General features: G+C 48.5%; 1 protein-coding gene across 1 annotated transcript in view; it reads right to left on the reverse strand.

Annotated features, from left to right (window-relative positions):
* The window catches only part of SLC37A3 (solute carrier family 37, member 3), a 33,681-nt gene that overhangs the window by 13,392 nt on the left and 4,529 nt on the right, over positions 1-15,760 (reverse strand). Inside the window, exons 4-8 of the mRNA XM_006861250.1 lie at positions 12,332-12,415; positions 4,326-4,471; positions 3,406-3,502; positions 2,310-2,394; positions 1,247-1,428 (exon numbers count right to left, since the gene is read on the reverse strand). Coding sequence (XP_006861312.1) covers positions 1,247-1,428; positions 2,310-2,394; positions 3,406-3,502; positions 4,326-4,471; positions 12,332-12,415 — 594 coding nt within the window. The remainder of the gene's footprint in view (positions 1-1,246; positions 1,429-2,309; positions 2,395-3,405; positions 3,503-4,325; positions 4,472-12,331; positions 12,416-15,760) is intronic.

The following is a 15,760-nucleotide window of genomic DNA, read 5'->3' on the forward strand; positions in this document are numbered from 1 at the left end:
GCTGAGTCCTGCAGTCAGCCTGTTATTACCAGGAAATCCTGACATCCAGCATCAAAGGGACTGGGGAGAAGCAGAGGGCAGACATCAAAAGGTGTCTGGCCAGCACCTCCGGCCCCTAGTTATTCCCTAGGTATTACTTGTTTTCAAACAGCCCCCTGGAGAGCCAAACCCCCATCAGAAAGCGCTCTGAGACAAAGCTTGTGATCAGAGACTGGTTCATTCTGTGTCTTTCCCCACCTGCCTGTGGCTCTAAGAACAAGGGCTCATGAAATGCCAAAAGAACAGACTCATGTTGTCTCAGACATCCAACTGTGACCAGCAGAGGGGTTCAGTTAGGAGTGAGAAGCACTCATTAGCACGTGAGCTGGCCCAGAGGTCTGTGCACTTCCGGGGTCTTAAAGAGATTGTCTTTCCGTTCAAGAACTGTGGAGGCCTCCACATATACTTCACTCATGTCCGCTGCCTACTTGGTTCTCACAGGTGAAAGGGAACTGGTCAGGATGAAATTCAATGAGTGGTAGACTCTGAAAGAGTCTGCTAACCACAGGGTGGACAGTCCAAACCCACCAGCTGCTCTGCAGTAGGAAGACAAGGCAGTCTGCTCCTGTAAAGACTGTGTCTCAGAAACTGTAGGAGCAGTTTCAGAAACTCTATCAGAATCAACTCAGAGGCAGTGGGTTTGGGGTAGACTTTGAGTACATTTATAATGCATTAAAAAATCCCGAGACAGGTACTTCTTCAAAAGCTCCCAATCCAGTGCTGCAGCCTGGGAGGTTGGTGAGAGTTTGAGTCCACAGGAAGTGGCTGAGGGACCTACCCAGCTCTCTCACAGAATCCATTTTCTGGTTCTCTGGGGTGGAGTGGCCCACTCCCAGCAGAGAACAGTTTACTCTTTGGTCTTTTATACAGATGACTGGACAACCTCTCAGGTGGTGCCCTCCTGGGGGTGGGCGGCCAGTCCCAGAGGAAAGAACCAAATCCACAGCCATCAAGTCCACTCCAATTCACAGTGACCCTACATCGGGTTTCCCCAACTGTCCATCTCTATGGGAGCAGAAAGCCTCGTCATTCTCCTGCAAAGCAGATGCTGGGTTTGAACTGGTGACCTCTCGGTTAGCAGTCGAGTGCTTTTCCCACAGCGCCACCACAGAAAGCTAAACACTGAAAGATGCCTGATCTCAGGTTGAGTCCACCTCAGGCTCCCACAGCTCACTGGAGGCGGCAGCGAGCGGGGGAGGGCCCTTACCGGCACAACCCCAGGGAGGCAGCACGCCTGGCCGAAGCTTATAGCCTTGACTTGAGGAACAGCAGCACCACGGTCCTGGATCGAGTAATTGGGCTCATACTCGTCTTCATTTTCAGCACCGTTCATGAGCGGCCTGTGCGTGTCTTCTTCACAAGGTTTCTCTGCTTCGACTCCTGGGAGACCTGGAATAAGACCAAGAGCCACCATTTCCAGATGGCCTACTGTGTGCATGGACAGCACTGGGCCAGCTCACAGAGACCATCACCTGCAAGTCCTGAGGGGAGCAAACAGGTAAGCGCTTAGCTGCTCACCTAAAGGCTGCAGGTTCGAGTCTACCTGGAGACGCCTCACAACAATGGCCTAGCAATCAGCCAAATACCCATTACTGAAAATACCCATCCCTGAGAACACCCATCCCTGAGAACCCCATGAAGCAGCTGTATACCCTGCACACATAGGGTCACTTCGGGTCAGAACTGACTAAAGGACAACTGGTGATGATTTGGAGGAGGGAGGGAATGTTATCATTTTCATTTCCATTTTACAGAAGAAGCTTTAGGCTTCGGAGGCCAAGGTCAATAGCTACGAGGCAACACACCCAGGGTGTTCATTTCCACTTAATCTAACGGCTTCCGAACAGCATGATTTCAGTACGGTACTCGCTCTGTGGATGCACACAGAAAACACAACCGTTTTATGTGCTTACACTGAAGTGTCTTTTATTAAGACTCTAAAGACATGCCTCTGTGGCGGGACTTGCCCTTTGTCTGTCTCTAACCATGGTTACATGTCAGAGCAAATGACTCCCAGGAAGGAAAAGAAACCTGCCTCAAGAGGTGAAATGAGAAAACATCCTCACTAATTCCCAGCCAGGGTCTCAATTATGAAACCGTGTGCCAGTGACCAGTTGTCTTGTCATCCGACCCCCACTGTACCAAACCTCCACAATGCCTATAGCCACACAGGGCCACCCAGCTCCCGGGCTCAGTTGCTGGGAGGAAAGAGACGTCGCTCCTTGGCCCCAGACACTGCTCTGCCCAGTGGTGAGAACAGGCCTCCTCACCGATTTCTTCTGGTGATACCAGGAGACCAAAGAAGATGACGACTCCACCGGCAAACTGCACAGACGCCGTCACCAGGAAGGCATACTGGAAGAGAGGGCAGAGACGTGGTAAAGCAGCTACTCTGCGAGCACAGGTGCCCGTCTCCCTGCCGCCAACCACCTAAGCTCCTAAAGGCAGAAGTTTCCACCAGCCTTGGGGCGAGCTCTACTCTAGAGAGGTGGTGTTGCTGGGGGCCGGTCCAGACAATTCTGACTCACAGCAACCCTGTGTGGCAGAGGACAACTGCCCCATAGGGTTTTCTTGGCTGTAATCTTTCTGAGAGCAGATTACCAGCTCTTTTCTCCCATGGGGTTGTCAGTCAGCGGTGGGCTCAAATACTGGACTTCTGCTGAGCACCCACACACTTAACCATTGTGTTACCTCAGCTTCTAAGAGCACATGCGTACCAACGAACCCACTGCTGGTCTGGTAGAATCCAACTCAGTGAGCCTACAGGACAGAGCAGAGCTGCCCCAAAGGGTTTCCAAGACTGTCTCCTTTACAGAAACATGCGGCTGGTGGCTTTGAACCACTAACCTTTGAGTAAGCAGCCAACTGCTTGATCACTGCACCACCAGGACTCCAGAGGTGCATGTTTGTGGATATTGTTTGGTGCAACTGAGTCATTTTCAACCCCCATAGCAAGACTATGTCCAACAGAACCAAACACTGCCCAGTCTTACACTATCCTCATACAACCATTCCACAAAGGGGCTTAATAAAATCTTACTGAAGACTGAATAAGCATTCAGTGAATACATTAATAAGCTACGGGAAAAGCTGAATACCTTCACGTGTGTTAAGAGCCCTTTCTACTTCCACGTCATGAACTATACATCCAAATACTCTGCCTTTCTCCCTGTGTGTGTGGGTTGGCTTTTTCCTTATCAATTTGTGGGCCGCTTTATACATTAAGGTTAGCCCTTAGGACTTTTCACACAAGCACTGCCCTACCCTGACACGCTCTAGGTCATTTTAGATAGACACAATGCTATTTTCTAGAACAAAAAAGGGAATCGACAAAATGTATTTGCACAAGACAAAGAGAAGACATACCTCATAGCCAAACTGAAGGACGGAAGAGGCTAGGACCGCTCCCAGGATGTTGCCCACAGATGCACAGGCACTCCAAAGACCAAAAATAACTCCCCGCCTGAGATGGGGACGGTGGGGGACAGAGGACAACAGTGTCAGAGGGGATCACCTCTGACTGTCAAGGCCAGAGCAATGAAGGTGCGCATTACAAAGAGCGTGCCTTCTACCTGAAGGTGTTTTAAAGTCAAAATGATAGAATATTTGGGTCTTGTCTAACTTGAAAAGTTTATAGTATACAGCCCGCTTTGGGAACAAGACGACAGTTCACAGACCGGGAGAAAGCACAAATGCATGCCCTTTTCTGATAAGACTCATCTTCAGAGTGGGAAGAATTCTCAAAACTCAGTAAGGGCAAAAAAAATTTTAAAAAACAGGCATGACTCTACAATCATCTCAAAAAAAGATTTTTTTAAAACGGACAAAAGGTACATGCATACGAAGTCAAACACAGCCTAGTAAATACTGGAAGGTTCTGGGGGGAAATGCCCCAACATCTGGCATTCGTCATCTGACTCTACTTTGGCCTCAGACACATCACGTGGGTAACTTTGGTCCCCAGTTTCCTTTATCATCAAGGTGAGAAGGTTGACCCAGGTTGGCGAGTCTCAAGAAGGAAGTGAAATGCACAACCCCCAGGAAGGTGCACAGAGAGACAGCCAGCAAGACTGACAAAAGGGTGCGTATGCTGAGGGAAACATCTTCCTCGGCACCACAGACTGGACCCAAGCCAAGTGAGGTGTCGGAGGGTCATCATCTCCCCACACTGATGGACTTGCCTGACTGTCAACGGTGGGGAGGAGACACGGACACTGCCTAAGGGGTTGAGCCCGAACTACGCCTAAACTCCCAGCAGTGACGTCAAAGAGAAGGGCGCGGCATACCCGGCTTTCCCGAACCAGTTGCCCATGACGGCGACCACACAGGGCCAGCCGGTGGACTGCAGCAGCCCATTGATGGTCCACAGGAAGCAGTAGAACCACTTGTTGTAAAAATGCAGCCACTCTGTGACGGTGCCAAACACAAACACCTGGGAGAGAAAGAACAGAGATGTGTTACATCCACACAGACAGAAGGGGCGCAGCAAACACCCAGACCCTAAGGGACCTGCTCTGGCTCTCAGGTGTGTCTGCCCCCAGAGCTCTACACAGTGCCTTCTCCTCTCCAAGTTCACATCTCATCTGCATTTCCATTTGCTCTCCCACAAACCTGTGCCCATGAAGGGGTTAAACGGTAACCTTCACGCTTGGGCTTGAAGAACGCCAACAACCGTCTCTACAACATCCCTTCTAGACAATCTCCCATGAGATGACAGCCTTACAGTCTTTGCACTGGAGGTTCTAATGACAATCCCAATTTCCCATGGAGACTAAGAGGGCTGACCATAATGATGTGTGGTCAGCCTTGTGCGGTTTCTGAACAAGAGCAGCATGCCACCCCTGTGGTGCAGTGAAGGACATGCAGGGCCCGGGCAGCCACAATTCTGCATTCTGTGATGTTTCCTAATCACAGCCTCTCTGCCTGTGGTTACGGTCCCACATGGGAGTAAGCTGGCCGGTGTGCTGAGGAGACAGATCAGGGCGGGCTGTCTCTGGAGTGACCTCCATGCTTCCGTCACAACTCTCAACTTGTTGGTCCTGTCAGGTGCCGTGTCAGAATGACCACACGTATACAACAGAGCAAAGCCCTGCCTGGTCCTGCGTCAGGCTCACGACGGTTATGATTAACCATGCTGCTGCTGCTGTTATGCCCAGAATTCGGGGTCCCCATAGACCACCCAAGGAGCCGACACCGATGCAAATACATAAGGGTTGTTTATTCAAGCTCAAGCCAGGTCTCTAACCGCATCCAACGCCGGGGATTAGGGAAAGAGCCCAGAACCTTTTGTCTGCAGGGTTTTTATAGAGTTTTCAAACAGCTCAGGTTTCTCAGCTTTACAATCTTTGGATTGGTTAACAATTGGCAAACTATGAGATGTTACAGTTTAATTGGTCAGGACTGGTGGTCTTTGTTCTTAGGCTAGGGTAAAGGAAAACATCTGGACTCTGGCCTTGAGCTGCCTGGCTATTTATTTATACATATATCATTTTCTTGGAGCTAGAGGACGTGCTAAAGCTTATATACGAAATGGATTCTTCTCTTTGGCCCTACACTGCTGCTATTGTAGCCAGCCATCTTGATGAAGGTCTTCTCTTTCACTGACACTGCACTTTACCAAGAATGACGTCCTTCTCCAGGGACTGGTCCCTCCCAACATGTCTACAGAATAAGAGACAGTCTCACCATTCTTGATTCTGGCTGTACTTCTCCCAAAACACATGTGTTTGCTCTTCTGGCAGTCCATGGGACTATCAATATTCTTCTCCGACACCATAACTCAAATGCATCAATTCTTCTACAATCTTCCTACTGTATTGTCCAGCTTTCACATGCATGTGAGGCGATTAACAATATCACGGCTTGGGTTAGCTGAACCCTTGATTCTCAGGCTGACGTCTTTGCCTTGGAACACTTTGCAGGAGCCTTGCCTCATGCAGTGCATTGTCGGACTCCCTGACTTTTGCTCCCATGAGTGCTGATCGTGGCTCCAAGCAAACAGTCTGTGACAACTTCAATCTTTTCTCTATTTATCAAGATGTTATTTACTAGGCCACCTGTAAGGATTTTTATTTTCTTTACATTGAGAGGCAATCCATATTGAAGGCTGTTGTCTTTGCAGTATTTCAAGTCCTCTTCACTTCCAGCAAGCAAGGTTGTATCATCTGCATGTCACAAGCTGTTAATGAAGTCTCCCTCCAATTCAGATATCACATTTTTTTCCATATAATCCTGCTTCTCAAATTACTTATTCAGTATACATATTGACTAGTACAACAAAAGGCTACAACCCTGGGGCACACCTTCCCAACTCTAAGCCATTCAGGATATCATTATTGTGTGTGAATGGCTGCCTCTTTGTCTACATGCAGGATCTCTGTTTTCTCATGAAGACAAGTAAGTGTACTGGAATACCCATTCTTCTTAATGCTACCCAAAGTTTGCCATGCTCTACACAGTAGAAAGGAGCTCTGGTAGCGTAGTGGTTACGAATCAGGCTGTGAACCGCAAGGTCAGCAGTTCGAAACTACCAGCTGCTCCACGGGAGAAAGATGAAGGTTTCTGCTCCCATAAAGATTTACAGCCTCGGAAACCCTGTACAGGGTCGCTGTGGGTCGGAACCGACTTGACGGCACCTAACAACAGTAAGAATACCACACAGGAGAAAGCCTTTCCATGATCAATAAAGCACAAGCAAACATCTTTGTATTCTCTGCTTTTAGTCAAGATCCATCTGATGTCAGCAATGAGATCCCTAATTCCACATCCTCTTCTGAATCTGGCTTAAATTTCTGGCAGATCCCTGTCATGTACTGCTGCAACCATTTTTGAATTATCTTCAGGCAAATTTTACTTGCATGTGGTATGAATGGTATTTTTCGATGATGTTCGCAATCTGATGGGCCACCTTTCTTTGGAATGAGAACACATGTGGATCTCTCCAATCGGTTGGCCAGGTAGCTGTCTTCCAAGTTTCTTGGCACAAATGAGTGAGCGCCTCGGTTTGTTGAAACATTTCAGTTTGTAGTCCATTTCAGTTTGGAGTCTTACTTTTTGTCAATACCTTCAGTGCAGCTTGGAATTCTTCTTTCAATAACATCGATTCTGGAGTGGTGCTGTGGGTTAATGCACCAGACTGCAAAGCCGTTTGAACTGCAAGGTCGGTGGTTCAAGCTCACCAGCTAAACACTATGCAGGGTCACTATGGGTCGGAACCGGCTCAATGGCACATCACAACAAAAACAACAACCTCTTGAAATAACTGTCGACTAATTCCCTTTGGTACAGTGACTCTGTGTATTACTTCTTCTTGCATCATTCAATAATTTCCCAGAGAACCCTTCAACATTGCAATTCGAGGCTGAAGTGTTTTTTTTCAGTTTTCCATTTTATCTTAAGGGAGCTGAAAGGAGAGAGACATGAGCAGAGAAAGGGGAACCCAACTACCACCAAGAGACAGGAATGGAGTGTGTCCTTGGGACCCGTGGTCCCTGCACTGGGAACCTCCTAGACCCAGGAGGCAGCTGGACCATGGAAGACGGCAAGAGACGGGGAGAAGCAGTAGCAGAGACACGGCGGCAGTAAACCCATGAGAACTGACGGGAGACGGCGCAGCGGGCTTTGCAAGCCACAGAATCAAAAAGAGGAATGCTTTCCAGCGGGTTTGCGAGCAGAGTGGAGCTAGGATAGCTGGCACATGAGGCGAGAGCTGAGGGTCTTTGGGCAGAAGGCTGGCCAGCTGAGTGGGGTGTGTCCAGGCACTACTCAGAGCTAAAGGAATTCTGCAGTAACTGTCAAGAGGCAAGGGTGAGGCGAGGCTGTCCTGACTGGAGGGACTGTGCCCTGAGCATTTCTAACCCTAACCGGAACTGGTCCCCTTCCCTAATTAACCCTGGAAACGTGCGTATGGCCTGTGAGTTGTGTGTGGCCGCTTTACCCAGTGGAGCAACCCTGGAAGGAATGGAGGGTGTCAGAATTGGTAAAAAGACGCGAGAGGAGCCCTGGACTTGCCCCTCGGGAAGTCAGAGGAGGTCACATGACGCCTCTGCACCATCATATTGTTGCTATTGTTATTAGGTGCCATCAGGTTACTTTCAACTCGCAGCAACCCTATATATGTCCAACGGAACCAAACACTGGCCGGTCCTGCAGAATCCTCACCGTTGATGTTGTTTTTGTTGTCGCCACTGCATCAGTCCTGCTCGGTGGAGTCTTCCTCTTTTTCACCGAGCCTGCACTTTACCAAGATGATGACCTTCTCCAGGGACTGGGCCCTGCTGAGAACAAGTCCACTATACGTGAGATGAAGTCTCACTATCCTAGCTTCTAAAGAGCATTCTGGCTGTATTTCTTCCAACAGACTTGTTGGTTCTTTGGGCAGTCCAGGGCACGTTTAATATTCTTTGCTAACACTTGAATTCAGAGCTATGAATACTTCTTCAGTCTTCATTCTATTCATCATCCAGCCTTCACAGTTTACAGCCATTATTCACAGCTGCGATTTAAGATCATTTACTCAAAACTCCAACTTCTTTATAAACTCACAGTAGCCCTTCCACACCTGTTACCACCAAACAGCAGAACAAGCAAACAAAATACACCTTTGTTACACTTGTAGGTACTGAAATTCTCTTACGGACACACTGAGTTTTTTAAAAGACAAACCACGGTTTGCAAATGCTTTCTATTTAAAGGAGAAGCACAGTCCTTACAATCATGGGCCCAATAAGGAAGCAAAAGCGTCTGGAAAATAACAAGGGAAGTAAGTATTACAGAAGTTCACTCCGGAGCCTCAGCTGACTCAGTCAAACTGCTGCTGGATGTGGACGTGGCTCACGAAGGTCCCGCTGAGGGGTGGGGGTGGAGGTTCTAGGCCCCCCCGCCCCCCACTGCTGGTCCTCAGAGGTCAGAGTAGGACACTTCTCCGGAGAGAGGAACTGCCACTCCCTCGGGGAAGCACCACCCAGACAGGCAAGGGAGGACCCCCAGGGAACTGTGACAGAAACACCACAAGGGGGTGGCATTGACAAACAGAAATTCACTCTCTCACAGTCTAGGAGTCCAGATTCAGCGTGCCAGCTCCAGGGGAAGGCTGTCTCTCTTAGCCGGTTCTGAAGACCTGTCTTGTCTCCTCTCAGCACCTGCAGACCAGCGTTCCTCGGAGACCTTCATGCATCTTAGCATCAATCTTCCCCTGGATCTAGGAGATTCACAGTGCAGGGACCCCGAGTCCAAAGAACACACTCCACTCCTGGATCTTCTTTCTAGACGGGAGTAGGTCCCTCTGGGCCCAGCTTGCCTGTTTAGTCTCTTTTACATCTCAAGAGATTGACTCAAAATACAGCCTACTCCTGTAGATTGCAGCCGGCATCAGTAACATCAGGCTGTTGTGGTTGTTAGGTGTCAGCAAGTCTGTACCGACTCATAGCAACCCTATGCATGACACAACAAAACACTGCCTGGTCCTGGGCCAACCTCACAATCGTTGCTACATTTGAGTGCATTGATGCTGCCACTTTGCCAATCCATCTTGTTGGTGGTCTTCCTCTTTTTCTCTGACCCTCCACCTTACCAAACATGATACCTTTTCCAGTGACTGGTCCCTCCTGACAGTATGTCCCAAATACGAGAGATGAAGTCTGGCCATCCTGGCCTCCAAGGAGCACTTTGGCTGCACTTCTTCCTACACAGATCTGTTGGTTCTTTTGGCAGCCCATGGCACTTTTAATATTCTCCTCCAACACCATGACTCAAAAGCATCAATTCTTCTACCATCTTCCTTATTCACTGTCCAGCTTTCGCATCCATATGAGGTTACTGAAAATACCATAGCTTGGGTCAGGCACCTTAGTCCTCAAGCTGACATCTTTGCTCTTCAACACTTTACAAAGGTCTTGTGCAGCAGATTTGCCTAATGCAACACATCGTTTGATTTCTTGACTGCTGCTTCCATGAGTGTTGATAGTTGTCAAAACGAAGTCTTTGAAAACTTCCATCTTTTCTCCATTGTTAAGGATGTTTATTGGCCCAGTGGTGAGGAGTTTTGGTTTCTTTACACTGAGGTACAAGGATTCTGACTCAAGTAGTCTGGCTCCGGAGTCCTGAGGCGGCACTGTAGGGTAAGCACTGAATTGCTAACCACAAGGTCAGTGGTTCAAACCTGTCAGCCATTCCTTGAAAACCCTATCCAGGGTCGCTATGAGTCAGAACCAACTCAAAGACACTTAGCAATTGTCTGACTCCAGAACCCCAGGCCGAAACCACTGTTCTGTCCAGTGTCAGATTTGTCTGCATGTTCCAGGAGCACAGCGGGCTTCAGGAACCCTGAAAACCACCGGGGCTGTACCTGCAGCACCGCACCCCAAACTCTGCTGCTGACCCCTCTGCAGGTACTCTATCTATACAAGTTAAGTTCGTTATGGTCTGAGAAGGGGACACCGTGTCTAACATGGGGAGCCATGCCTCACGAGGCATCTGTACTGTACGGCTATCTGTACTGTAAAATCAGGCATACTAGGCATCACGTGTACAAGATGAAAAGCCGCATTGCAAAACAAGGTGTCCCGCACACAGCATGAACAACATGGAGATGTACAGGACAGCACATACAATGAGGTGACCAGGACACAAGTGTGTACAACATGGAGAGCCACGCTGTACAACGAGGTGTACAAGATAGCGTGTACAAATTTAAGTGAAAAGCCTCACTGTGCCCAATGACACATATTGGACACAGTGTACTGAACACAGCAAATACAGCGTGAGGAGCCGCACTGTGTGTACAACATAGGCAGCTGGACTACACAACAAGGCTGACAGGACACGTCTCAGAGGGCGAAGGGTGTGGTGATGGTTCTGACTTCAGGTCATAAACCCAGCAAAACGGCGCCAACACCAGCAAGAGCTGGTGAGGGCTTCTGCGGCTACTAGGTGAACGAGTGTAAATTAAGTCAGTCAAACCTGCGGTCTAAGTCAGCTAACAGCATTTATCAAGCGACTACGCCCCATGCATTTTGCTAGAGCAGGCACCTCACATGCAGACGGATTAAAAATAACATACACAATGCTGTATGGGTCACAGTCAGTAACATTCTGAATTCAGTCCAACTTTAAAGACAGTAACTTCAGTACGTGGTTGCCGTACTGAGGGGCTGAGAAGGGGTGGCAGTTACACACTACCTTTGCTTGTTAAAATTCAGAACTAGGAAACAAATAGGGTGAGTTTGTGTACCTAATAGCTCAATTTTTTAAGGTAAAAAAGTATGCATGTATGTATCTGGAAACCCTATAAAGGGTTGCCATGGATCGGAACCAACTTGAAGTCACTTAACAACAGCAATGTGTTTTTAAATAGCATGCCTACCTGAGTGGCGAACACCTTGTGTATCAAGCACTTCAGCTGCCAAAATACAAGGAAAAAGGTTCTTCCCTGAGCTCAAGGGGCAACGAACGTGAGAGGAACTGGGAGTCTAAGTAAACGTCACATTATCATTAAATCACAAAACTTCCTCACCAGAGCCTGGTGGGCAGTAAAATGGGTGGACCGCTGGCCTTGCCTGTGTCCCGACGTCACCAGAGGAACACAAGCAGTCCTCCCCTTAGCCTGGGAGACGGAATGGCAATGCTCCTTTTCCAACTAGAGGCACAGACCGGGGCTGTAAGCTGGGAAAAGGCCCAAGTGGGGCTGACACCAGGTGGCCATGGGGAAGTCTGTACGCACACTAATAATCTGTCTCCGCTAGAGGAGTGGTGCAAACAGTGTAGCATTCAACTACAAGCCAAAGGGTTGGCAGTTCAAATACGCACAGAGGTGCCTCGGAAGACAGGCCTGGCGGTCTGCTTCTGAAAGCTTCTACTCTGCACACGGGGGGGGGTCATCAGAGATGGCACTGGGGACAGCACACTGGCCACGTCCTGCCCCGAGGGAATGCAGGGCTAGTGCAGACACGATGTATCATCCCTCGGTGATGAGCCGGCAGAGACAGGCTGCCTCGGGCCCAGGTGGTGCAGGACAAGCCGAGTTAGACACGATGGGGAGGCTCTCACGGCAGATGTGCAGCCAGAGCTGGGGCTGAGGAGATGGGCTGTGCCACACCAGTAGGTTCCGACTCCACTACAGGAAACAGAGCGCTCCCACAGAGGGGACTGGAACCGGACTGTGACACCAGGGATAAAAGAGCAAGGGAAGGGGGATGGAAGAATCATTGTTTGTATCCTATCACAGACACAGCAGGGGAATTACCTGGATTCTAAAATACTTGATTTAGGGAAAAAAAGAGCCTTTCTCACTTACCACTAGCGCAGACGAACACATGCCAAATGACAGGACATATCGCAGATTGAGCCGGTCCGCAATGATGCCGCTGATGAAGAGGCCCTGAAAAATAAAACATTTTTTTACAACTCTAAGTCACGGCAGTTCAGAAAAAGTTAGCAGGCATTCCCAGGTGAACAAGGCAAAGGCGGGCCAGAGAGTATTTCTAACTGTGTCTAAGCCTCAAGCCTGGACTGGTCATCTTGGTCAGCTCAGTAAAAGCCTCATGAAAGGTCCATGAGATTCTGCACAAGATACTGAACATCACAGTACCGCAAATGGCAACAGCACACGCCACACACACTTTGCCCACCAGCGCATCATAATTCTGGGCCTGCTTGGGTTGTATTGATCCCAGCTGCTTAAAGGAGACTAGGAATACTGCAGGTATGAAAGTCTCAAATAAAACCAGGGCATTACGCTTCATTTTCTAGAGTCAGTTCCCTCCTAGCATCCGTTTAAAAGTGTCTCCCAAAGGGGCATCTTTCACCACTGCATATGAATTAAGATGCACATTCAGTTAGGGCCCTGTGAAAAGCAGAGAGCAGAGAAGATGCTGGGTGGGCATGCCAGCTGGGCTCCACTAAGAGGGGATAACAGGGCGTCAGGACTGGCGCAAATGTTCTGCCTTCTTCTGCTCTCTTCAACTACAATGCTGAGATCCTTGTAGGAAGGGAGGCTAAGACCTGAAGGGCAATAAACTTTAAGTTCTTCCAGAAAGTTGCAAAACGAGAACCATGTTTATTGGCATATCACGTGCCCACATAATTAACATGCACAACCCGACTGGAGACGAATGCCAAAGGGGGTGTTGCAATTTTAACAAAAGGCAACAACTGCATAGGACAAGTCATTTGCGTAAAAAGGCAGTAAAGGTCAGAACTGAAAACGGAAGTGCAGATGGGCCAAGTGTTCCCAGTAAACCGACCGCACACACGAGGGACGCATCACCCTAATCACCGCCACGCTGGACCCCCTCCAACGGGACAAAACTCAAAAGCAGATGCTATGTTCTGGATAGCTGCCACTCACAATGTCTTATACTTTCTGTGATACAAGGGATGAAGAGATCCTGTTTCAGATGAGGGAATAAACTTATTTGGCATTACTCCAGAAAGGAAAACGTCTCGAAGTTTCAGAAGGAAAATTCAGCTCAGCTACCAAGAATAGTGATCAATGATTGTTGTAGTACTTGTCATAGCTCTTCCACTGAGGACACTAAGCCTCACACAAAGTGAGGTACCAGTCCCCACGCAAAACAGCTGCAAACCAGGGCTCTTCCCATCAGTTTGTATGGCCTTCAGACACTCTGAGAGGAGAGCAGCGGCTCACAGACAAGCAAGTACCTGACGCTGGAGAGGCCCAGCCAAAACTCAACTAGTGGGTGTTAGGATCTTGTTCAGAAAATGCTCCGGACGGACACCTCTTCCAACTGTTTCTATAAGTCTCTGAAAAAAGGTAGCTCATAATTTCCCAAATTACTATTTAGAAAGCACTTTAGGACTTGCTCTGGTATTTCCCATTACTGTGACGTTTACAATTAAAAAGCCTCTTAATAAATGAACATGTGTCAAGAAAGGTACAAAATAGGACTGCCCACAGCCCAGTTTAGCTGTGGCTGCCTTTGGCGCCATGGTTGTAACTCAGTAGCCCCACCAACCTTCCCCACAACCCAGCAGACTGAGGTGGCCCAGGCGGACAAAGACCTCCTCAGACGGAAGGGCATAGTCATCTTGGCATGGCTCCCAGGACCCAAGCCTCCAAGATTTCCTCTTCCCTCTCCACACGTCCAAGCCTGCTTCTTGTCCCTCATCTGCCTGGCTCTGAGTTGGGAAAGGCCCAGGGCCCAATCTATGGTCTTCCACCTGGAGCCAGCGCTCACCGTCTCTCGTAATCCTTATTCAATACAGGAAAAAGATGTTAATTCTCCTTTCCAAAAGCAGAGCTAAAATCTGACCACTTCTCCCACCTTGTTCCCTTCCATGCTGGGCCTGGCCACCATTCCTCGCCCACACCCTGCATGGTAAATGGAAAAAAGACGGAAGCTGTCAAAGACTTCATTGTACTTGGACCCACCATCTACACGCATGGAAACAGCAGTCAAGAACTCAAACGATGTATTGTATTAGACAAATCTGCTGCACAAGACCTCTTTAAAGTGTTCAAGAGCAAAGAAGTCAGTTTGAGGACTAAGGTGTGCCGGACCTAAGTCACGGTATTTTCAACAGCTTCAAATTTTCAATAGCTTTAATAGCATGTAAAAATTGGACAATGATTAAGACCACAGAAGAACTGATGCATTTGAGTTATGGTGTTGAGGAATATTAAAAGTATCAAGAACTGCTAGAAGAACAAACAAATCTGTGTTGGAAGACATCGAGCCAGAATTCTCCTTAGAAGCTCGAGTGTCAAGAGTTTGTCTCTCAGAAGTAAAAAAAAAAAAAAAAGGATTCTCATACAATTTGATGAACTTGACCTACACCTATGGAAGCAGTAGCTCAAAAGAAGGAACAAGTCCTTACAGCAAGAATCATTCCCACCCCCTCCACACACAGAGTAGACAGGGATGGGTAACTTGGACATTGGCTACCCAAAATGGGGGGCGGGGGGCTACAAAGGCAAGAAGTGACTGGCTTACAAGCTTTCAAGAGGGAACCTAGATCTAGAGGGCCTGGAGGAAGGTAGAATCTCCAGTGAGTAGTATTCAATCTGACTAGGCAGGGCTGATGCAATGAAATGCAGACGGGCCTCTTGTGATACAATAGTGAATAATTGTTATCAGGACTGACTGTGAGAGTTGGAAATGTAAAGGTAGACGTCTTATAGCAAGGAGGGGAGTGATTAACTTTTCAGTCTAGGAGTGGAGGTCCCTGGGACCATCAAGGGAGAAGAGCAGAGAGCGGGACCCTCCCCAGAGAAGCAGTGATGCCTGAAATGGAGCCAGAGATGATGACGTGGAACGATGGAGCAGCTGGAGACTTTAGATCCAGAGAGAGAGAGCAACTGTGTGCTGAAGACCTGGGGGGCACGGGAGAAGGATTGCATGGGGGGGATTGTAACCATTGCAATGAGACGATATACGATAGAGTGAATGTAAAACTAATGTTCTTCTACGTAAACTATCACATAATTCACAATAAAACATTTAAAAAAAAAAATCTGTCTCTCATACTTCAGAAACATTATCAGGAGGGAGACATCATGCTTGGTAAAGTGGAGAGTCAGCGACAAAGAGGACTGAGGTGGATTGGCACAGTGACAGCAGCAATAGGCTCACGCGTAACGATTGTGAGGTCGGTGCAGAACCGAGCAGTGTTTCTTTCGGTCGTGAACAGGGTCACTACGACTTGGAAGGGACTCAATGGTACCTAACAACAGCAGCCCTGTGGCAGCCTCACAGACTCCGTC

Source organism: Chrysochloris asiatica, unplaced genomic scaffold (genome assembly GCF_000296735.1).
Source record: "Chrysochloris asiatica unplaced genomic scaffold, ChrAsi1.0 scaffold00041, whole genome shotgun sequence".
Classification (NCBI taxonomy): Eukaryota; Metazoa; Chordata; class Mammalia; order Afrosoricida; family Chrysochloridae; genus Chrysochloris; species Chrysochloris asiatica.